Here is a 25,519-nt window from a genome sequence, read left to right on the forward strand (position 1 = left end):
TATCTTTCATACCGAGCGGTAGCGAAGTCCTCCAAAATAATTCTCTAATTTTAGAAACGGCCGTGTGCGATCCCATCAATCCCTGGAGCTATATAATGATCAGTGATAATGAATGTGAACTTTATTATATATATAAAATGCATTGAGTTTGTAATGTATTGATTGGAGTATTGGTCTTTTAGAAATGATGACCTAGTATTAAACTTATCAGACGTATAAGAAATAGAGAGACAGTCACGCAACTTTTATGAGATATTTTGAAAGAATAGTGTATGGTTAGAAAATGTTTTATATTTAAGTGCCTGTATGGCGCCATCTCACTTCTACATTTCAGTGTAGTTCGCACACTGCTACACTCACAGAAGAGGTTAGTTAGAAGTAAGTAGTGGGGCTTATAATAGACCTTTTACGATCAATCAGTAAAAGATAATAGACCTTTTACAATCACTTGGTAAAACATCTATACAAATTGCTCACACTCCATATCATGCTGCATGGAGGGAAGGACTTACTATCTATGATGTGTTTGCTGCGTTTAATTCTGAATCGCGGCAGGTGCGTTCCCCTGAAGCCAACTGGAGTTGTCAGCAAGGGAATTCCATTCTTTGTCTGGTAAATGAAGTCAATAGGGCGCTGTGTCCCTGGGAAGTCAAGTTTGAATACAATGTTTATCAATGTGTGTTTGTGTGTGTGTGTGTGTGTGTGTGTGTGTGTGTGTGTGTGTGTGTGTGTGTGTGTGTGTGTGTGTGTGTGTGTGTGTGTGTGTGTGTGTGTGTGTGTGTGTGTGTGTGTCAAGTGTTCGACAGATAATCATTCTTGCCCTGTGTTTCCTTTGTTCTTTGCATAACCCAAACATATGCTTCCTTCTCCTCCATGCCCCCACCATCTCTTTCTCCTCCACCATCTCTGTCTCCACCTCCTCCCTCCACCTCCTTCTTCTTCACCTCCTCCCCTCACCTCCTTTTTCCTCCTCCTCCTCCCACCTCCCTCCACTGTATCCCTCCTTCTCCTCCACCTCCTTCTCCTCCCTCCACTATATCCCTCCTTCTCCTCCACCTCCTTCTCCTCCCTCCACTTCCTCCACCACCTCCTTGTCCCTCCTCCTCTTCCCCCCTCTACCTCCTCGTCCTCCTCTACCTCCTCCTCCCTCCACCACTCCTCCACCTCCTCCACCTCCTTCTCCCTCCTCCTCCTTCTCCCTCCTCCTCCACCACCTCCCTCCACCTGATCCCTCCTTCTTCTCTACCTCCGTCTCCCTCCAGCTCCTTCTCCCTCCTCCTCCTCCTCCTCCCCACTCTACCTCCCTCTCCCTCCTCCTCCGCCAACTCCCTCTACCTCCTCCTTCCTCCATCTCCTCCCGCCCTCCTCCCCCCTCCACCTCTAAAGCAATTCATAGCATTTCAACGAAGGCCATGTTTTCCTTCCTCGGGAGAAGTAGCTTTCATTTCGACCCAATTGATTCAGCCAATTCTGTTTGCCCATCTTTCTTTCCGTCTCTCTCCCCCCCCCCCCCCCCCCCCCCCCCTGTCCCCTTTTCATTCTTCTTCTCCTGGCAAGAAGCGCATGCATTTCCAATGTTGTCAAATAAAGGGCAGTCATTGGTATGGGTGAGCAGAGGCCCTCCGAGGTCGAGCGGTGGTGTGCACGGTGGGCGGTGGGTGGGGCGCCTTCACCGTTGTCACAAAGCAAGAGACAGAGAACACCGGGGGACATAGGGAACAGGCGACCTCAACGCAGAGCGTGTGTGTGTGTGTGTGTGAGTGTGTCTTTGATAAGAAACTCTTTTGTGGATGTGGCGAGGAAAGAACAGACTGGAGGCGCGTCGGTCGAGGTTGGATTAGAGTCGGTTTTGCACGCATTGATCGTTCTTAAACAGTCTTGGCAGACACAAGGGAGCGGCGAGCGTAATGGCGTCTCACAGACGGCACCGCTGAAGTGATGTGAGGTGACGAGCGAGGCCTCCTTCCCTCCCGTACTTGTGGGGGAGTGGCAGTCATTGAAGAGGCTCGTCTGACTTGACGGAAGTCACTATAGCAGTTTATCATGAAGAACGCTTACGGGCATGTTTTAAGTGCTACGTGCGTCCGATGGGTTCCACCCTCACTCGCACGGTGCAAGCTAGTTTGAACTTGTTTCTTTCAAAATGGTTGAGTTCAGTTTTGCCCCCCCGACGTTGTTCAAATTATGTCCAATGTTTTTCCCTTTTTTCTATTCATTTTAATTGTTTCTATTGTAACCAGAAACCTATCGCCCCGGTAAATAATTATCAGGGCCGATATACCCTCTAAGTTGTTGCCGTTGTAGCATTTTTTTTATTGATTTACGGACTTCTTAGAGATTACACAAGAGTACACGTTACCGCAAGAGAAAACAAGAAACGTCAGCAGAGATATAATTTAATCAAGCCAACACCCCCCCCCCCCCCCTCAGCCACCCCCACACACACACACACGCATACATGCACACACATGCACACACAATGTTGTATACAGGAGGATGAAAGGGAGAGAAAAAGCCTTCATTACGCAGCACATACTGCTCACATTGAAGAAAGGGAGCGTGTGGACTGGCTGTTTGTTTGTGATAGGAGAATGGACGGGGCTCTCTGACGCCCAGGGTGCTTTCTGCACTCAGGGCTAACGCTCAGCCATACAGATTGCAGCCATTAGGGAGAGTGGTAGGGGCCTCGGAGGTGGCAAACAGACCTAAGCTTTTAAGAGACAACAAACACCGTCTGGCTGTCGCCATCGTCGGCTTCGGTGTTCAAGGCGAGGATATATGCGCTGGGCTCTCGCATCAAACATACGCCGTATAAAATCAGTTTGAATCCCCTTATCCGCCTCCCTCCCCCCCCCCCTACTTTTTAATTTGTTTATCCTGGTCTCCGATAGCGAGTCGCTCAGGGCTGTTTTTTTGTGTTGTCGCAACCAAAACATGACGTCCAACTTGTGGAAGGGAACGGGAAGGGAAAACAGGTTGACGATAACAACTTTAGGGAGGAATAATGCGCTCCCAGGCAAATCTGATGGTAATTAATACAATCCCCCTGTGTGCTGGGGTTTACCCTCCCGAGAAGAAGGGAAAAAAATGATGAAGAAAGGTAGCTACTCACAAGAATACATTTGTTGCGTCTCAGTGGTGAAGCACTGGGATCTGTTTAAAGCTCGGCAGGGTGAGTCACTCTGGACAAACAACCCGTCACGCGTTCACCGTGAGATGACACTTATGGGCTCTGGGCTCCAAACTGCTGAAGAACCTGCAGTTAACTGCTAAAGTGATGCCAGCGCGCCACGCCGCCACCGCAAAGACCAGCCGAGGTCTGTTGAGTTCCGAGTACACACCAGGCGGTATTTACTGTAAAGGTCAGAGACCGGGGGGGATATTAAACGGACAGCATTTCCCCGCCGAAGAGGGTCTTTTGCTTTGGCCAATATTCCAGAGAGCTGGGTTTTTCATATTCATTTCATGGAACATTGGATTTGGAACCGCTTTTCTCCCCGGGAATTTAGAAGAGCTCATATCTTTTTTTTTTATTATTATTCCTCCATTGCAAATGCTCTTTTGTTGTCATGGAAGGAGATGTGTCTAATGGCAGCCATTGGCAGTTTTATAGCCATGTCCTCCGTATGGTATTATTGCTTTTACTTTTGTTTTCTCTACCTCAAGCGTCATGTCTTTATTTTATCTTAATATTAAAAAAAGAAAATGCTAAACAGCCAGAGGTATTAAGGAAGGAATAAAATGTTTGCAATTCAATTGGTAATTAAATAATGTATTTATTTCCTAACCTACAAAACAGCTTGTCTGCCACCAAGCAGACTTATGAATCCACTGCTTTTGTGACAACAGCAAGCTGACATTAGGACTGCTTTAATGTTACCAGTTTATCAACGGCCATCAATTTTTTATTTCCAGCTTGAAATCCCTGAGACTTTATTACACTCGTGTGTTGCTGTGTTCAGATCCCACTATGACAACCAGGTAGTCGTGCAATTGCGTAATTTGATAAACTGCTTTTTCAAAAGGTCAACCAACCGCAGGGAAAAAGCCTGAGCCCTGAGCGCTGGCAGGGTGCCAGGTTGAAGTATATTATGGCTGCCATAAACTGTCACAAGCATTTTGTTCCTGCAGTTTTGATTGTGCTTTTTCCTGGATCCAAGGGACATTTCCTTCATCAAAAAAACACACCTCACCCTCTGTGCACTCCCATAATGCAATGCTTCCTGACTTGTGGGTGCAGCTGAATGGGGACATTACCGGGAGCAGCGAGTGGTCACACAGCAATACCACTGGGTATAATCAGTAACAAAATCTCCTCTTTGATTACAAGTCATTCCAGCACACTGCCGAATATAACTGCTTATAAATCCTACTTTATTAACTACTCACAGTGGGCCTTTACTGCAAAACACCTTGGAAATTATTTTAATCTTGAATAATTTAAAGTCTTGGCTCAACAACATTTCACAAAAAAATATTACGATCAATGTCTTAAGCCTTTCGAGCTTCAATTTTTTAGGCTTTTAATTATTGACTTTTTTAAGCCTTTCTATGAAGCTTAGGATTCTCTGGTCATCTGCAGAATATTTAGTGCTGTAATGGTGGTTTAACAGTCTTGGAGACACAGATTTGACATGTGTACTGTGGCGAAAATGTCCACAGTGCTGCACCGGGGCCCCCAGCCGGTAGGCCCGCCCAGCCTGTAGGCCCGCCCAGCCGGTAGGCCCGCCCAGCCGGTAGGCCCGCCCAGCCGGTAGGCCCGCCCAGCCTGTAGGCCCACCCAGCCGGTAGGCCCGCCCAGCCGGTAGGCCCGCCCAGCCGGTAGGCCCGCCCAGCCTGTAGGCCCGCCCAGCCGGTAGGCCCGCCCAGCCGGTAGGCCCGCCCAGCCGGTAGGCCCGCCCAGCCTGTAGACCCTCCCAGGACGCTTGCCCATATCCCCAATTTCCATATGAACTCCTCTGTGCATTCAGTGAAGCAAGCCTATAATTCCCGTTTCACACCCCAATCAGTGAATGTTACAGTTGTGTATGCCTGTAAGTCATGCAATGCAATTAATTTATAGCACTCCAAGCTAAGTATAATTTAGCGGGTGGATATTAGTTTTCAATTTATTTTTTAAGACATTATAAGTCTACTCGGACTATAAATTGTCAAAAAAAGTTATTCACAATCATTGAAAACCTTTCATTCATAACATAATGATTGCATTATTAATGTGTAAATATTGCATGATTGCGATATATAATTACAGCCATATAAATACAAAGCCTTTCAAAATGTGATAAAGCAGTATGGCTGTGCTCAATTCACAAAGACTCACAGTTCCAAAGATGTAGCTGTAAGTTATTTCCAATCTTCAAGATTTTGGTTTGAAAGGCCACCCTACACAAAGAATACTCAAAAAAATAGCAGGGGAAGATGTGACAAGTAAGGACCATGCCTGTCCCTATAGTTTGCAGAGGCATATTGCTCACCCTGTCTGGCTGTCACACCCATACCAACAGTACAAACAATATATAAATTCCATCCGTCCTATGTTTGTTGGAAAGCTAAAGATCAAACATGCACTTTGGCAATCATGGGTTGCCTCCATTAAAGGTTTGATCTAACTTTACATAACATTACTTCTAAATATTGGGTAATCCACTGTGGAAAATCAGAGCAATAAAGATTTAATTTAATTATGCCGTATCAGAATATAAAGAGAAAAAAAGCATGCGTAAATGTCTTGAATCGATTTAATGCCGATTCCAAACAGCCGTGCTTGGCGCCATTCGGTATAGAGGTGTGAAAATGGGTACCTTTTTTTCCTCACTCAACCTGTCAAATGCTAATTGGCAATTGATAGAGCCAACAACTGATATGCCAACCTAGGAAATGCATATGCAATTGCTACTAAAGATTCCAATGGCAAACAAAATGTCAATAACACGTTCTTCTCTCTTGCCTTTAGGGTACCGCTGTGAAAAGGAGACCGACGAGGAGAGGGGAGACAGCTGCGCTCAAACACCATGATGCGACAATTTAACGATGGTCGCCCCTCAGAACAGAAACATAAACCAATCTGAGCCTGTGAGAAGCTTCATCTCGACGAGCCTTCACCCTGAATTTGACTGCAGGCAAAACTCCCTGAATGGAACACCTAGTAAAGAGAAACACCCACCACTTTTCTGCAAAGGTTCGGTACGTGAGGACGCAACCATCCTTCAATGAATGGGAAAACAACTTTAGGGTTGTTTCTGGCACTGAGCACCGGTTAACATCCAGCTGAATCTTCAATCACATCCGTTCAACTGTATTGACCTCACTGCCCTTTGCCCTCTCATACGATTTTGGCCACTGTGCATCTCTTAAAGAAGCACCAATGGCCCGCAGTGTGAGCATGGTGATCAGTGCCTTCTTCTGGTCTGTGGCTCTTGTTTATGTGACTCATATCAGTAAAGTCAATGGAGACTGCTGGTTAATTGAGGGCGAAAAGGGCTTCGTGTGGCTGGCGATTTGTAGCCAAAATCAACCCCCTTATGAGGCCATCCCCCAACATATCAATAGTACCATCGTTGACCTTCGTCTCAATGAAAACAAAATCAAAAGCATCCAATACTCTTCTCTGAGCCGCTTTGCCAACTTGACCTACCTGAATCTGACAAAGAATGATATCTCTTACATAGAAGATGGGGCTTTTTCTGCCCAATTCAATCTACAAGTCCTCCAGCTAGGCTTCAACAAGATGCGGAACTTGACAGAGGGGATCCTCCGGGGGTTGGGCAAGCTGCAGTACCTCTACCTCCAGGCTAACCTGATTGAGACTGTGACCCACAATGCCTTTTGGGAATGCCCCAACATTGAGAACATTGACCTCTCCATGAACCGAATCCAGCAGTTAGACGGGTCCACCTTCGCCAACCTGAGTAAGCTCACGACCTGTGAGCTGTACACCAACCCGTTCAACTGTTCCTGTGAGCTGCTCGGCTTCGTCAAGTGGCTCTCGATTTTCCCCAACAGGACCAATGAGAGGATGGTGTGCGACTCCCCACAAGGTGTCTCTGGTTACAGCCTTCTGAGCACGCTTCCCAATGACCATACGTACAGGAACGCTCTTTACATGCTCACCACTGTGTGTACAGATGACTACGTGACCCCGTACATTCCCATTCCCCCGGAGCTCACCACCCCACATCCTGACACCACCCCCTGTCTGCTGGACGACTGCTACTCAGGTACAGAGCCGGATGACATCATCACCACCACGACGTACAACAACGAAGTGGAAGTCAAGCCCAAGATGAAACTGAAACAGGTGTCTGACACAGGGGCCATCATCAGTGTGCAGATCCCTCACCCCTACAAGAAGATGTACAGCCTGGTACAGTACAACAACAGCTTCTTCACCGACATACAAAACCTGAAAGTTATCAAGGAGGACATTGAGCTCAAAAACCTGAAACCCCACACTGACTACATGTACTGCGTCGCTTCTATACGAAATTCTCTCAGATTTAACCACACCTGTCTGCAAATCACTACAGGCCCATGGCATGGGAAGGGCAGAGCAGAAAACAACGCGGCCGCGACCCACTACATAATGACCATTCTGGGATGCCTATTCAGCATGATCATTGTCTTGGGGGTGGTCTATTACTGCTTGAGGAAAAAGCGCCAACTAGATGACAAGCACAAAAAGACAGAGAGTCTGAAGAAGAACCTTATGGAACTCAAGTATGGACAGGACCTTGAAGGGGGAACCATGCCACGCATGTCCCAGAAGCAGATGATGGCTGGAGAACCCATGGGCCGAATGCAGTACATGCAGCCTGGAAATGAGATGGATCAATACAAGTTCCAGGAGCTAAGTGACATGCCTAAGATGAACAAGGGGAATTACATGGAGGTGCGGGGTGGGGACCACCACGAATGCAGGGAATGCGATATGGGAATGCCCGGCAACAGCCAAGGCTCTGTTGCAGAGATTTCTACCATTGCAAAGGAGGTGGATAAAGTAAATCAGATCATCAACAACTGTATAGATGCTCTGAAGTCAGAATCCACCTCATTCCAGGGGATGCATTCCGGAGCGGTGTCTAATGCAGAACCCCAGCTGGTACTATTGTCAGAACATCCCCAGAGTAAATCGGGCCTTCTGTCGCCAGCATACAATGACAGCTACCACCACTCGTTGCAGAGACACCGATCCTCCGACGTGTCCCCAAAGAGGCCCAGCACTGCCACGGGCGGACCTATGAGGAGCCCCAGGCCATACCGCTCCGAGTCAAAGTACCTAGAGAAGAACTCCCCCACGGGAGAGACCATCCTCACTGTGACGCCCGCCGCCGCCATCCTGAGGGCGGAGGCGGAGAAGATGCGTCAGTACAGCGACCACCGCCACTCCTACCCCGATCCCCAGATCGAGGAACTCGAGGGACCCGACGGCCACAAGTCCTCCATCCTGGATCCGCTCACCCACTCCCGCACCAGAGACTTAGCCTACTCCCAGCTCAACTCCCAGTACCACAACATGAGCTACGCCTCCAGTCCAGAGTACTACTGCAAACCTTCCCATAGTATCTGGGAGCGGTTTAAGCTCCGGGGGAAACGGCATAAGGATGACGAATACATGGCCGCTGGGCATGCGCTGCGCAAGAAAGTGCAGTTTGCGAAAGACGAGGACTTACATGATATTTTAGACTACTGGAAGGGTGTGTCTGCTCAGCATAAGTCGTAACTGTTCTGAGTGGAAACCACAGATGCTTACAAAGGCATAACGACTTTGTGTGACAAATATTTCAACGGATACTTCCATATTGCTACTCATTTGTGTGTATCACATTCGATTTTGATTGTGAGGAAGATTAATATTTGACTTATCATACTAATTACAACATTAACGGGGGAAACCTTTTACTGAGTAAGGATAAAATATACTGCAAATTGAGAACGTATTTGTTGCAATGGATTATAGGTTTTTGGGTAATGCATGCCCAAGTCCTGTGACAGTGGAATTTGCTGTTGTGTACTTTTGAGAATATTATATGAAGAATATGTGTCTACTGAAACGTCAATATTTTTCTTGGAAAAACTATGTGAACCACGAAACATTAATTTACTACCTTCCTACAGTATATTTCAATAATATAAATTGTACAGAAATGGTTTCCGTATTTGCTGTAAAAAAAAGAATTGAAGCATTGTAGAGAATTGTTTAGATAATGCCAATGTGGAGCTGGGGGTATTAGAGGAAGGGCTCTCTCCAGGATGCCATGTCTTACTTTAAACCTATCAGAAAGCCTGTTACCATCCCCACTCAAGTAACCCCTTTATCACCTATCACACCCCGTTGTTTTTTTCTATTTATTTTCACCATATAAATGTTCACACCCACACATTAAAGAAAGCCAGTCCCATTGTCTGCAACTGCCCAAATAAAAGTGCACAGCACTCAGATGGTGTCTCTGTTAGACTTTACACTTATACCTACCATCTCTGGCAAAGACGTCATGAACCACCAGTTGTAGAGGAACCTCAGATGTTTACAATATTTCTAGATGGTATTAATAGTCTTAATGACGTCAACACAGATTCATATTAAATTCACACACTTGCTCCTTAGCAAATCCATATATTGGAGATATTCACAATTTTCCCATATTGTTTCCTCACTGTAACATCAATAGATTTGTATTCAAGAAGATTCCTAACCCAGATCATGGTTTAATAACTTGAACATAGAATTTAAAACTATTCTTGAAATAACAACCCAGTATTATCTCACCTGTTGTTTACAATAGGTGCGCAGAACTTTCTGTCCTACAGCCCGATTGATGAATGTAATAACATTCTGTCTATGGCAGCTTTTACAGATCTTTTCAACAAAGACAACGCTATTAAAAAACACTTTTTTGTTCGCTCCGGTATTTCATTTTCCATTGTATTATATTGTAAAGATTAATGTTGAATCCATGAAAGAAAAAAGTGTAGTCTATTTTGATAGATGGGCCTTGTTGCTTGTAAAAAATGTTTCATTTTCTCTTTATGGCTAGGTTGTTCTAACTTTTTGTATATTATGAAGCTACCAGATAAGTATAAACTTGCTATAGTTAAATTTGAGAATGTGAATCTTATCCTCTGACTTACTGGCTGTGAATTTGTATATCATATACAGTTTTTGGGGTAAATACATACATAATACACTTAATTATACTTTCTTTGTAAGATGTTTATATTGCTCGTTCATAACAGGCTCAGGATTTTTACTACATTCATGAATGAGAAATCAATGCTAACGACAACATTTACAAGCGGTCTAAGTGCAACTTTCAATCAACTGTGCATGTGAAATGTTCATGGCTATACTAGATGAAGAAACTAAAGTCTGGTGGCCTTGTATGCTCCTCTCATGTAAATTGATAACATCAAACATAAGACCACAACATAGAAGAGACGGTACACAAGATAATACTGCAAAGCAAGGTTGTCCTATGCTACACAATAGGGATATTGTAGTTGACGGTTTAGGAGGGAGTTAATCCAAATGTAATTTCTGAAATATAGACCTTGTTTGCTCTTTGAGATTTATTTTAGATGTATTGCAATGTAAACATGTTGCATATGTTTTGCATATACTGTGCACTGAGGCAGTTGTTATTCATGAATGTGCTGAGAGTCATGTGATCGGCCTGACGTGAATGTGCAATGTAAGCACCTTGTATTGTGGTAAAGATTTAACTTGGTTGTCTGACCTTATATTTCAACCGCCTTAAACTTTTTGCGATGTGTGTACAAGTGTAAAATTTCCTTCTTTTTTTTGTTTTACTTACAATGTTGATACTGTTTTACTGGGTCTTCATTTGTTGTTTTTATAAACCCATTTCAGTATATTCTCAGAACTGTCAAGATTTTGAGTTATTTTTACAGTTAGCATTGTGTTTTTATACTGCAAACTGTAGCACTTCCATGTCTATTAAGAAGAGCTAAAGTTGCCAAGAGAACATTTGGAAGATGAATGGCTGTTGTTCAAGTGCATCAAAAACAATCAAGAGCACAAAACTGTGTTGGTTTTCTTTTTCATGTATTTATTTTATTTCTCAATACTATGTTATCTGCTTTCAGACAAAGTACTGTGAAATAAAGATAAGGGTGCATCCATCCATGTAATATTGTCATTACGGCTCTTAAGTCTTAGTACCAACTCACAATTACAGCAGATTGACTGAAAAAGCCAGTGCAGTAGTCCCCAAAACGTATAATATCCAAGTGTCAGCTATTTTCTGTCAACAAGATTATTTCAGATATTACTTTCAGAGATTAAGATAGTAAAAATGATGGACAATAGCATCTCAAACATTACAACAACAAAAATCGAAGTGTTTAGCCCTTACCCAAACCCACCAAATGTAATGTCTGGAAAATCTCAAAAGGTATATTCATCGTACTTACACCTTTTGAGATTTTCCAGATCCTACTTAGGTCGCAAAGTCAGTTAATAAACTCAGTCTCAGGATTGTAGTGATATATTCTGAATGGATACAATTGGAAATCCTTCACCATATAAGAACATGTATAGTATAAATGTAAGTGTTGGAAGACACGCCCAGTCAACTTAAAGGCACCCAGTGCAACTTTCGAGGCTTAAAAATAAACATTCAATTTCTAGTCTTTTTTACACATAGTAAGTTTCAATAACTCCATACCATTACATACCGACATTTAAGCAGCAAAGATGAGACGTCGTTGTGTGGTGAGAACTGATACAAAATCGATAACAACAACAATGCCGCCATTTTCTTTATTTTTTGTAACCTACAATAAATAAAGCAGGCTTCCAGTCAATGGAAAAATGGCTTCTCCCCACCGGCGATTGTTGTTGTTTACGATTTTCTATCAGTTCTCACCACACAACGACGTCTCATCTTTGCTCCTTGAATGTCGATATGTAATGGTATGGAGTTATTGAAACTTACTACGTGTAAAAAAGACTAGAAATTGAATGTTTATTTTTCATTGAATGTTTACATAAAGTTGCACTGGGTGCCTTTAAGCATGGGAAAAAGGTAATACGGACAAAACAGACTCTACCATGAGAGCAGCAAACAGACTGCCGTATGTCCTAATTTTGTCCTACTTCATGGAAGTTCAATCCTCTATGCAATAAACCACTGTTTCTTTATCTCTGATCCGTCTGATGGTTGCCTGGCAGACGCATGCAGGTGCATCTTTGTTTTCCATTAGATTCAACATGTGAAGCACGTATACATATACATTATTTAGCATACGGCAGTAGGATTTAGCTAGCATGAAGAAAATATTTTAGAGCCAATTCAACTTATGTTTGGAATGGGCAACTTATGTTCCACTAACCTTTTTATTTTTAGTGACCTATTGGTGCTTTTGAGTGCAAGATATTGAAAATGTTTAAAATGCTTATGAATGTTAAGCTTTCGGGCGTTTGTAGATTTTTGGGGACCCTATTTCAGGAAACTTTTCCTGGGGGATTCCAAGTCCTCTAATGTGGTCCATGGGCATGCATTTAACATTAGAATGCAGCAAGCTGATGCCCTTTAAGAGGAAAAGAAGAAAGATCTTTGAAAAACTCATAACATTTTCTCTCGAATCAGATCAAACATCTCAAGTTGACCAGCAACTGCTAATGAATGGGAAACATGAGGGCTAGAGAGCGAACCACTCTTTCAAACGCCTGAAAAGTGAAATAGGCTAAATTAATGTTGCTATGTGCTTATGTTGGGTCTGCAATTTGCTGCACTGCTGTACTGACATTAGTGCAACAGTGCAGCCAATATATTTATATCACCCCAGAAGAGATATTGAAAGGGAGGGGCTGAACAGGAACCCAAACGTCTCCAAAATGTAAAAAGTTATATTTTAGGATTGTGCATTTTAAACACACGCAAGTAATTATTTCAAAGGAAAATCAAAAAACAATTACACCAGGGAGGGCTGTGCCCTAGCGCTCTCTAGTCCACTGCTAGCATCCAAGACATTTGTGAATGATAAAAACACATATCAAACCAATTATATATTTCTTGCAGTAAATGTTTAATGTTGAGGTTGATTTGCTCACAAGACACAGCCTCCCTAACAATTGCAACATCTTAATAGTAAAGTTTATAGCATTTTATATTTGAATCCTCATCTTTCTAGAAAAACCTTTTTGGAGCATAAAGGTGCTCTTACTCAACACTTTTGACTACCAAGAGAGATTGGTCATTTGAATAAAATAAAATAAAAAAAGCCTTAAATGGCATCTTTAGGGTGGCCCCAAGAAACTGACCAGTTTAACATTTAAAATGAAACTGTGGACATCGATACTCTTCCTTTGTAATGCTTATGCATTAAACAATGTATGAATGCATTGTTTTGCAACACAAATATTACTTTCATTACATTTTTATTTTGTTTTCCTGATCTCTAGGCAGCCTTTTCAAAGGGTAAGTGAAACACGTGTAGTGCCAAAACGTTAATTCTGTTTGACTGATTCAATCTCCACGGATGAATTCCCATCATCTGCCATATGGCTATGTTTGCCCAGTGAAACACTTTCTCCACTGTAATATATACAAGACGTCACTTCGACGGATGAAGCGATGCCAGCAAATTAGTGTCATCTGGAAGACACGTCTCTAAATATTCGGTAGGGAAAATAAAGCCTTTCCAAAAGGTATTGAGCAGTTGTTCAAATTCAAAAATAAGCATTGAGTACCCAACAGAAACTTTAAACGGACAAACTACAATGCTACAAAAACGGTTCAAATCATTTGAAAGAAGAAAGTTCTTCTAAATTCCCTCTGTGACACGTCGGTATACACAAAGTCAGGAGATGGGAAGCCGTTTCTGGACATGGTGTGTGTTAATCAGCAGTCTGCGGAGCATGGCTAAGTCTCGGGTAAAGCCAAGGGAACAGCCGAGCAGGAGCAACGGCGACCGCTTCCCCGGCTCTTGTCAAATGCGATGTCTAATTGGATACGGTTGATCAATGACAAAGAAGTGAGTCTTCAGTGGTCTCAAAAATAAAGACCCTGTACATACCCAGAGAGATCAAGGCTGGAACAGTTGTTTAAAATCCACCGGATCGTCTCCTCCAGGCCCACGCTTTTGGAGTGCCACGAAGACACAAACTGTCAGAGGACCGAGATGACATTAAGCGGGAAACTATAAAAGGGGTGATGGCTGAAGGATCATACTGCACCTGTATTAGAGGTTTGAAGGATCAATGAGAATTGATTAGGGGACGATGAGAATTTGCATTTAACGCAAACAACAACAGCAACAACAAAATATAGTTCTGAGCGGTGATGAAGTGGCCAAAGCAATATTTAAACCTCTGTTGATTGTCTTGAATAGGCACCGCTGCTGTTGAGGAGCTGAACACTGAAAGCGATTTATGCTAATGTGGGCATTTTGAATAACAAACATGTCTGCCGTTCATTAATACCTATGCAATGTAATTTGAGCGGAATTCCAGCTAGTAATCAGAGGACAGAGATGATCCGTCTAAATGGACGTTCTGTCCCTAGGTCACAGGAAACTAGCAGTCACTCCCCACCACTTGCATCCAAAGAGAAAATGGAGGGGAATTTGCTGAGCCATGCCCCCCACTCACACAGCTGTAGCGTTCTAAGCTCTGTGTTGCTCATCATGACATGAAAGAGAGTGAATCAAAGCTTTTTTAAACGGTCACATGATGAGTTTTGTTTCAGGAACTTGTTTTCTTTCTATCGTCTGGTGATAATGAAGCAGCCTTTTTGGTGCTTCACATCTTCTGTCCTTTTTTATTTTCCCCTTTTCCCACCAACACCACCATCAAACAAAGAGTACTCTGATCAGAGAGCAGCTACACATGAGAGGGAGCTAAGGGAAAACTCAATGGCTGGAAGATAAAAAGCATTTCATGCTTTAATTATTTCCTGTTCCTAGCTCTATGAATTTGCTTACCACTCCATTTAGAGGTGAGGACTTTGATGCAAATACTCAAAACAGGCTGTGAAACAGAAACAAAGCCTGCAATTATTCTTAATCATACAAAGTCTTGTCATTTCCTAGTCAGTCCAAAATAAAAGGAAATAGGCATTTATAAAGGGCATTTCCTTTTCTGTACACAACAATTACAGTGCAAAGACATCTTCCCCAGCCAATAGATTGCATCATCTTCTAATTGCCTTACCACTCACTAAGAGAATACATTCAATCAAATCCAACCTAGATATAAAAATGCGTGTCAGAGTATCAATAGAGGAGTTCAAATCCCCTCTATCATGTCATCAAGCATTCAAGTCACCAAAAAGGAATTACCAAATGAAATTGTATGACTCTAGTTTAGCACAAAATCATCTGAAATATAGTGCCTCGACATAATGGAAAACCTTGTATATGAGATACGTTACAATATAACAGCTTGTTAAATGTCACTCAGGAATGGAACCGTTTAAGAGTGCACTTGTCGCGCCTTTTAGCATTCGTGTTTGTAAACAGGTGGTGTGTGAGTATGTTCGCGCGCGTGTGTGTGTGTGTTTCTGTATGCTTTCGTGTGTGTGTGTGTGTGTGTGTGTGTGTGTGTGTGTGTGTGTGTGTGTGTGTGTGTGTGTGTGAGACACAGACGCTAATGTTTAGAGATCAACGCAAGGGTGACGTGAGCTGTGCACTGCAGTGCAAATACAGCAATCAAAGCTGTGTGTTTGTGTTGCCGTTGACCCTGTAATGGACTGAAACCAACCCAGGCTGTCTCCCTGTTCCGCACCATGCTAGATTACATCCAGCCCTCCTCCGTGTGGGTTGGCTTGGTGTCTCTACCCACTCCTGTGCTAACCACTCAGGCAATATGCCCTGTGGCAGCAACACAGGTTCGATTTCCAAACTGCGCTTCTCTTTCAACCCACATCCTTGTCTGATCCTCTTTCCTGTCAGGTCCTGTCCATGAAAATACATTTAGAAGAAACTGGCTCAATCAAAAACAGATGGTTAACAAGAGAGTGTAAGATAATGTTGAAATTGCCATCTCCAATGACACTATAAAGGTTTTAAGGTGTCTCTCCGTTGACAATGTAGGTATTAATGCCGTTTGAAATTGAACACGACTTCAGTATTTTGTCACAAGAATGTGTTTTATAGTCTTCCCACCCCTGCAATCAACATCGTTTTCAACCCTGCGTTTGATTGCGGAGGCACTTGGCTGATAGACTCTGATCCGTTTCAAAGTCCTTATAATCTCTGTCGCCTTTCCACCAAAGTATCCAGAAGCTGTCACTGATTGGTTGATTGCATAAAATCACTGTCCAAGGTGATTCCTTCTCTGCGCCCGACCCTCCCCTGCCGTCTGCAGGTTTTCGTCAGCCTATAAAACATGGGGTCTATCTGTAGAATCGTGCTGAGGATTTGGTTGTTGACAAGGTCAGCTCAAGGGAAAGCATTCAAGGATCAAGGATTTTTTTTCACAATAAATCCCACAGTTCTATTACGCTGCAATTATTCAGTAGGTGAGGCGTCTGATTCTGCATTTTCCAAAAAAAGGCCACAGCTTTTTAATTGCTATTTATCAAGTAGGTTCTTTAGTTCCACGTTTATATTTTTCATATTTTGTGTATGCCGTTGACTATTTATCCGTTACAATTTCTTCAGATTAGCTAACAAAATCAGTTCAATCACACTGGAAGAAAAGTTGAGATTTTCCCAGTGGGAGACATCCTCATCTGCTCTGCTCATATTGTGTTTAAATAAAAACAAAAACATCACCTCCTGCCTTTTAATCTTCTCTCTTCTCTCTCGTGTGATAGTCAATGTCAAGAACAGGATTTTGGCGTCGAGTGCAGCAACTTTCAAGGAGTCAATGAAGACAATGAATACAGATTTACATATGATTTCAGCCATGAGCATACAATGCTACACTCCACACTCATACGTGTATCCAATCAGAGAACAGCGTCTAAAGAAAGCACCAAGCACCACTATGATTGTTTTAATTGTTTTATATTTTCATGAATTCATTAATCCAATGCAAGGCCTTTTTCCAGTGGCATTTGCTTTTAATAAATTCACATTTTATATATAACCAAATTAAATAAAGGTCCTTTTTAAGGTGATGTCCCAAATGTGGCTTATAGGCCTACATTAATTGTTTTTAGAAGGAAAAATATATTTGTATATTTCTATGGTTGCCTGTAATCAATGTGTGATTGAATGGCTGGAACTTCAAAGTGCTGTAATTGCTAAATACAATGTACAAAATAATAACTGTGGAGTGACTGTGGAGTTTGCTGGATTAGGCTATGGTAAAACTATTGTTTAGCTATGCAAATTGCATAGTAACTGTCATATATAGCTAGTCTAAACACATAGCTCTTATTGCTGCTAAATTCATAGCAAGTTTTACAAAGAAATAGCAACTACTCTTATTATTGATAACATAATTAAAGCCAATATCGATCAACATTGACTACAGATGAGTCCAGGTTATTTTAAGCTATGTGCTAGTCAAAAGTTCACACATTGCGACTTTAAAATGTATTTATTTCGCTGCTAAATGGCAAACACAGGCAATACTTGGGGCGAATGAGTTCTCAAAGGTAGTAATTTCAGACCCTTTACAGTCTACTTGTAGAGCGAAACAAAGTTATTGTTGCTAATCAGGTCGACTGTCTCGAGTCGTCATGGCAACACATGGGAAATCAAAGCAGTGATGCTGAGCTACCTTTTAAATCACTTTAACTCTGTTAAGTTATTCTAGTTCCTACTGGAATGTGCTGTCTGTATACCGTTTAAAAGGTCAAATAGAGGTATACAACAATGCTGATGAAGAATAACTTATTTTTGGAAACTTCTGACAGCAAAGCATTTGCTTTAATTTTAGAGCATGACCATGGGAAGATACAGGCAGCAATGTACAAAGCATACATTCAATGAGAAAATGGGTGGCCTTGTTTATTATAAGGAAACTCATAGAAGAAGAGGCTATCTTCATACATCTTTTTCTCATATTCAAGATTATGATGCCATGCTAGAGATTATGATAAGCTATTTCGGGGGTGACCTAATGAAGCACAATAAACAGGTTACCAACATTGTCCTGAATTGACTCCACTATCTCAGAGTGAAGAACTCTTAAATGCAGTAACTAGAACGGTTTGTGAAAGACATTCTGCTGGAGGCCAGGGTGCAGACTAAGGGCTTGAAGGATGATGGAATAGTTTCAAATATGGATCCTGCTCCAACAGCCGGTACTATTTGTGGCATCCTCATTACCTGCACCGGCTTCCACTCAGTGGACGACTCTATAGGCTAGTTATAATTGATCTTGTTACACAGACAGATAGGCAGGGACGTCACTACCTTATGGAATCGGTGAGTATCCACGATTATCCCTTGCAAATCTATTTTGAATATGACCCATGATATAACTGATGCTATTTTTTGTATATATCATTAGATAGCTGTTCTCAACCACAATGTATCATCACTGACGAGTGATGTCCTTGTATGGTTAGCTGTATAAAAACGTTATCAATATGAAAAATAATGTATTGAACAAAGACATGTTTTTTCCGCCAATGAATAAATTTTTTCTACATGATCTTATTATTTCATTTGGTTGACATGAGTTCATTAAACGTAATAAAAGTTGATAGAAAGTGATAAAAGAGATCTATTGAATTGTCAGTCTAACTTGCATTTCAAACGATTATTTTTCTATTGTGTCATAACAATGTCCTAATAGTTTCAAAGATTACACTTAATCATATTTTATCATGATTTACAGAAACCCATGTTGATCATGTCTAATGACTGCTTATCCAGTAAAACACAAATGTTTGCAACTTTTCTGAAACAGAAAAGTTGCTGTTTGATTGGACTCTGCTTTACATTTACATTTACATTTAGGGCATTTAGCAGACGCTTTTATCCAAAGCGACTTACAATAAGTACATTTGTCATAAGAAGTGCATCAATATATCGCTGTCGGTACAGAAAGGTTGTTCATAGAACCAAGTGCAAGTAACACAATCGCTAGGCTAATCAATTCCCCGTGTTACAGCCATGATAGCAGCTACTGCAGTTGCTACACAGTTAAGTACTACAATACAATACAATACAATACAATACAGTGTACAATGGTGGCCAGAAGGGGGAGGGTGGCTATGCAGTGTCGAGGTGGACTCTGAACAGGTGAGTCTTGAGTCTTTTTCTGATAATGATAAGAAAGTCTTACTTGCATATACTTTCTAATTTAAAAATAAACACTTTTGTTGTAGTGTTCAATTCTCCATCCATAAACGCTTTATTCGTCATAAATAATAATGAAGCATGTCAAAGCCACATCACCATCATGTGGTCCTCTCACCTGACCTATTCTTCAATTTAAAACAACAAAACATTTTCTATTATGTACCCTTGAACCACAGGGCCAATCATTCACACTTTGTTCAAAGCCCAAGGTACAACACGGTGTCATCCACTTCATGTCTGTAGACCGACACAACACACAACACCATCAGCCACCAGGGAGCAACTGTACCCCGAGGCCTGTGTGGATGTTTTCTAGCCCTCCGACAGCCAGGGAATGGGGGGAACGTGTGTCATTAAATGTTCCCCCACGCCGCACCTACATTCCCCCCGTGGGTGAGGGAAGTGTTGCTCTTACAAAAAATCCAGTGGCAATTTCCCGAGCGACCTCAAGTGCATTAGTTTAAAACAAAAAAAACAGAAATAATACTAATACTAATGACACAAATAATACAAAAAAGAATGTTACTTTTTCCATAAACAATTATTTAAAATTATACATAATTATATATGTACGATTGAGATAATGATCCTGATACAAATCTCTAAACTTTTCTGCTTTTCTGTCATTATTTGAGCAGCAATCAGGAGTGATTGAACTCCTTGGAGCCAGGCTGTGAGAGGGCAAACGGTCATTAGTTGACTTGTAAAAGATGAATGGTTCAGCCCCAGTGATCTGGGTCTGCTACCACCATGCCTGAACCATGAGTTATCCACTTACTCCCAACCTGAACCGAGATATATTCAATCTCAGCGACAGGTCTGTCTTCCACACATTCTTCTTTTGTGTAAAAGATTTGTGTTTCGGAATTCTTTATTTAGGACGGGAATTAGAATGACTTGATATTGACTATTCTATACAATTAAATCACAGCAGGACCATGATAATATAAGGAACGTCTTTATGTTTTCAATTTGAATTGAATAAATAATGCTTTAGAATTAGACATCCTTTTCGCCTTTTACTTCAGCGGTTATAAAGGGCTTTTCATTGTCACACACGTTTTTCAAAAATAATTTGGTAACATAGAGAAATAAAGCATATATCTGTCACTTATGTAAGGGAAAATAATATATATAGGCCTATATGGTACAATAAACACATCTCTAACTGTCCAATTCTTTTGTCACCTTAATCAAAAGCTCTGTTTGGGGTTTGGAACAGAATAGAGACTGATGCCGTCGCTGTGTGGAAGCATTATTATTATTTATTATTATATTTTGGGAGGTTTACAAGCCAGTAGCCCTATTAGCGACCCTGCCAGCTGCGATATTTCACATCCAAATAACAAACAACAAATGTCATAAAGTGTCAATTGAATTATGAGCCCTGGTTGCTTCCTACTCATTTTGATAATATATCTTTTTTTTGTTTCGATAAATCACATTGGCTTTGTTGGATATAGAGTGCTGAGATGGTAGCAAACAGGAAACAGTGCCCCTTTCAGTGCTCCATATAATAATTGTTTGCAATAGATTCAGATGTTGCACTATGACAAACCAACTCACAGTAGGCCTAAGCGTCTTAGGGTACCATATTAAGCGCTATATACATTTTATTTATTATTATTATTATTAATGTATTGATCTGTTTTTTCGAAACCAGGCCTCCAGGCAGCATGGTGTAACTGACAGTGGTCTCGATGAGTTCAGGTTTCACATCAAATCAACCTAAGTAGACATGGGTATTTTGCACCCCGCAATCTAGTTAAAACAAGAATAAGAAAAGTGGTGGTGTTTCAAGCAGGGAACTCCCCCCCCCCCCCCCCCACCCGACCCAATTAATGACTTCACTTGAAAAGGTTTGAGGCAGAGTCTTCATTGATTCTGTGTTATTCGACAATCCCCCGAGCTAGCTAACTCTCGGAGTCCGAGACGCTTGGAGACTGTTAAGCAGGGACCCCCTTTGCCGTCCAGCGCCGCTCATTTGGGGCTGTTTGCTTTCGATATTGATTGCTTCTTGATATTCCCTTTAGCTGGGCCTGTCTCTGAAGCTTCCCCACTGTAAGTCATTTGTCAACCACATGCCAATTATGCTACGGCCCAGACCAGCGAAGCCGTGGCGGATTTTAATGAAAGCATAGGCTGGAAGAGTTTGATCCGCAGTGGGCAACGTGGCTCTGGCAGGTGAAATGCGATTGGATCGAGGGGGCTTTCACATGGTTACACTCATGCCGTGTGCTGATGTATGACTTTAATACCCATGTCAAGGGTGGAGGTGTGTGTGTGGAAATCTGATATGGACACATAGTTAAAAATGATTGCATCAATTTCTCTCACATGATATAATGTCTAAAGTCAAGTGCGACCTTAATAGATGAAGACTCGCTCCTGTGCTCCGTCTCCGACGCGGGAACCTAAGTTGCAGACCTTGCCTCCTCCAACACTCATCATCGATGACTCTATTAACAGCGACATCAAGTCGAAGCCAGCGACGACCCTCAGCGACCCAGGTGCTAAAGTCGCTGATTTGATGTTGGAACTCCCGGGCTTGCTGACACAGGACCCCACAGCTGAAAAAGTCGTCAGACACATTGGCACTAACGATATCCCCCGGCAACAATATGAGCTACTTAAATAGGATTCTATGGATAATTTACATTTTTTAAAGATCAGTGGGAAAGAGATTTTTCACTTCTAGTCCCAACTCCACACTGGGTCGCATGATTGGGCATTAAGTAGGATCCTAAGCCTTGAATTAAGGCTCCAGATTCAATGTGAGGCACACAACTTTTGCTTCATTTATATGGAATTGTATCTTTTCTGGGAGTGCTCTGCTTTTGTAAAGGCAGTTGCTCAGGATCTCCTCCACACTCTGGTCTCAGAACCAAAATGGTAAACTGAATTGACACACAAACAACCATGCCACTTTCCAGAACTTCCTGTCATTTGCAATAGCTGGTGGCATAGCCATCCTAAGTAGATTTGGATTCAAGGCTACAATAGGCATAACTTTATCAATGTAAACTGACCAATGGAATATTGAGCAACCAGTTCCCAAAGTTCTTAAAGGGGACATATTATACTACCAGGTGGGAGTGTGATTAGCCTTACAAGCCGTTTCGAAAATCTGCCCCACATGACATCACTAGTGGGCGTGTCCACCTAGATCAGTACTGGATAGATGTGCAACGTTTACTTCAGTCCACTGGGTAGGCTGGTAGACTGATCTATCCAGCACAGATCTAGGTGCACACGCCCACTAGTGATGTCATTTGGGGCAGATTTTCGAAACGGCTTGTAAGGCTAATCCCACTCACACCTGGTGGCATAATATGTCCCCATTAATATGCTGTATTCTGTGTTAGATCATTGACCAGTAAGTATTTTCTAATTGACCTGCTCTCTCTAACAGAGACATGGCTGGACAGTTATGTTGTAACTATACTCAATGAACCCTCCCCCCCACCGCCTTAAATATAATTTAGTGCTGCCAGAGGGAATAAGAGAGGTGGCGGAGTCCCCTGTCTCTATCTCAGTACTGTACACTGCGAGCAAATTTATCTTGGGGAATTTACATCATTTGAATATATTGGTTTGCACCTGAAGGGAAATCAGCCTTCTCTCATGTTAGTTAGCCTATCACCCACCAAGACTCAACATACTTATTCTAGACGAGCTTGGGGATTTGCACCCAGAATTTTAACTCACTCTCTTAAGATTTTCATATTCATACGGACATCCCCACAGATCCTAAAACCGTTGATGTATCAAGGCTGCTAAACTCCTTTGATTGTATTCAGCATGTGTTTGGCCCAACTAATAAACATGGCCATAATCTAGGCTTGGTCCTTTCACATGGTTTAGACATCAAGGACACTAAAATGGCTTATGTAGCAGGACTCTTACCGAGCATTGTTTTACTGACAAACTGTATACTGTTGCCCACTGAAGCCCCATGGAGATACAGCAGGCTGACAGTGCACCAGGATATGTAGAAAATATCCAAAAAAAAATTGTTAGTAATACAATTAGAACGATTTCAGATAGCATAGGCAATACTGTGCCTCAAAGTCTGCTACTATCCTACTGCATGGAGCTGCAAACAGAAGCATGTTCGTTTTTCAGCTGGATAGCCCTGTAGTTTAGAAAAATTAAACTACGTCATTTCACTCCTGAATTATTCAAGTTGTCCTCTTGATCCAAAACCCACTGGCTTTTTCAAACTAGATACATATCAACAGGTAGAAAATAATACTGTCAATCAGTCATTGCATATGAAAAGCAATGATGACACCTCTGTGCTTGGTAACCATATCCCATCTTCAACCTTGCCTTTTTTCCTTCCTTAATTTAGAAAGTAGTCCATCCAGTTAATACACTATCTCCTAGCTATTAAGGTCTGGATTTCAGGCCTGCCATAGTGGAGTGTGCACTCCTTAAGGTTCTCTTAGATCTAAGGGTTGGTCTCTCTGGCACTTAAACTGGATTAGATCACACTTAGCTGGATACTTTGTTGCCTTGGGCACTCATGTCTCTGAGTGCTATGCCATATCATACAATGTCCCCCAAGGCTAGATTCCTGGCTGTATGATATTTAATCTATAAATGCATCCGCAGGCTGGTATCATCAATAAACATAACATTAGTCTCCATCAGTAAGCAGATGATCTGTCATGAGCACCTGATCCCCACAAGTCTACCAGCGCCCTATTTGACTTTATGACACCACTTTTACCTTTAGCAGCAACACTGAGTAATCTCTTTGGTCTCCAATGTATGTGCAACAGGTGATATCAGTTTCCCGTTGAGTTCAACGGGGCATGTGAGTGGGAGATGAGTTTCGAAAAGATATTCAGATTTAAAATGCAAATATATTAGTTTTTTAATTTTTACATTATTTGTTGAGTTTCATACTACAGTAAGTATTCTTATAGACTAGTTGTTTTCGTGTTTGTAACGTTTTCTGACACGGATCGAAAATCAACAAATGTTGGAAAAACATTCATATCAGCCCTATCACTAGATATATCAACCTCAAGGACCACGGTTGATTAGAATTATTCTGATCGATAACATTATCGATTCTCGATAGATTATTGAATATTAATCTTAATTATTTCTGTGAAATATGAGACTGAGATCCCTGTTACTGGAAATAAAACACACATTTTCGGCAGATTTTGAGTCCGAAGGCCAAAACCGCATAATAGGGGTGACTTTTATACAATCTAAATTTTAATAACCATATCAATAATCTCTGCCGAACGGCAGATTCGAAATATCTCCATAGTCTGTCTCATTATCTCTATTTCCTTTCTAGGAAAATACCCAAGAAGTCTATGACTGATGACAACGAGATCAGAATGATGCTGCTCGAATCCTAACTTACACTCAAACGAGGGTCCATATATTAATGCTCTCAAAACCTTTCATTGGCGAGCTTACACAATCTTTTACGAATTTTATTAAAAATTCAATTCATTTTTTTAATGCCTTCAAGTCATCTGAAAGCAATTTGCTGGCCATTCCTTGAACCTGGATGAAAAGCGGAGAATCTGCTTTGAGTTACCATGGCCCCAAACTCTTGGATTCTCTCCCAGAAAAGTCAGCAGTTTTAAAAATAAATGTAAACACACATTTACTGTTGCTTTTAATTAGGGTGCATCAAACAGAGTCCCTGGTTTTGTTATTGGTTGTTTCCCTGTAGGGCGTTTCAGGTTTTAAAGTCCCCTAAGACACCTTTCAAAACCTATTTTTGCTGTATTATCTCTGGGTTTTACCTATTATTAAAAAATGTGTTGATAAAATAGAGTGTACTGTTATTCACTGTTATACTACTGTTATACTTCCATTGAATTTGCCATTGCTCGTGACCTGCTTGCTGTCTAACAGGTGCTCCAGGAACATCCAGTGTCCAATGTGCCCCAGATGAACTCCCTATGCACGCAAGTTAAGCTCAAAGAGCTACATCTACAGAGATGGTCAATGCTGTCATCATCCCCAAAACGCATCATATCCGACAAAAACGGAATTGAGAAAAGGAGCCATGATTTGCCGCTTTCAGCGTTCTTGAAGAAACCGAGCAGATCCTGTTAGACTCAACGACAAAGCGACATCTTTACCCCCCCTCTATACCAAAAAATAAATAACTGAAAGCCGTTCAGCGTTTTCCAAACCTATCGGATACGTGCATCGTTTGTCAAGCCTTATTTTCAGAGACGGTTACAACGGCTCCTCTTTATCCAAACAGAGAGGCACATCCATTAGATACACAGACCTTGAAGTATGTGCAATT

At 41.8% G+C, this 25,519-nt stretch overlaps 2 protein-coding genes across 2 annotated transcripts in view; one reads left to right on the plus strand and one right to left on the minus strand.

Moving 5' to 3' along the window:
• The window catches only part of psmg3 (proteasome (prosome, macropain) assembly chaperone 3), a 54,622-nt gene extending 51,688 nt beyond the window's left edge, over window positions 1-2,934 (minus strand). The window contains exon 1 of the mRNA XM_060038556.1: window positions 2,924-2,934. The gene's annotated coding sequence lies outside the window, so the exon portion shown is untranslated. The remainder of the gene's footprint in view (window positions 1-2,923) is intronic.
• Window positions 2,935-5,897: 2,963 nt separating this feature from the next.
• On the plus strand, window positions 5,898-11,148 carry elfn1a (extracellular leucine-rich repeat and fibronectin type III domain containing 1a). The gene has a single exon (XM_060038500.1). It carries the CDS (start codon window positions 6,365-6,367, stop codon window positions 8,717-8,719), a length of 2,355 nt encoding a protein of 784 aa, XP_059894483.1. The 5' UTR covers window positions 5,898-6,364; the 3' UTR covers window positions 8,720-11,148.
• Window positions 11,149-25,519: the final 14,371 nt, after the last annotated feature.

The sequence above is a fragment of the Gadus macrocephalus genome, chromosome 2, assembly GCF_031168955.1.
Source record: "Gadus macrocephalus chromosome 2, ASM3116895v1".
Lineage (NCBI taxonomy): Eukaryota > Metazoa > Chordata > Actinopteri > Gadiformes > Gadidae > Gadus > Gadus macrocephalus.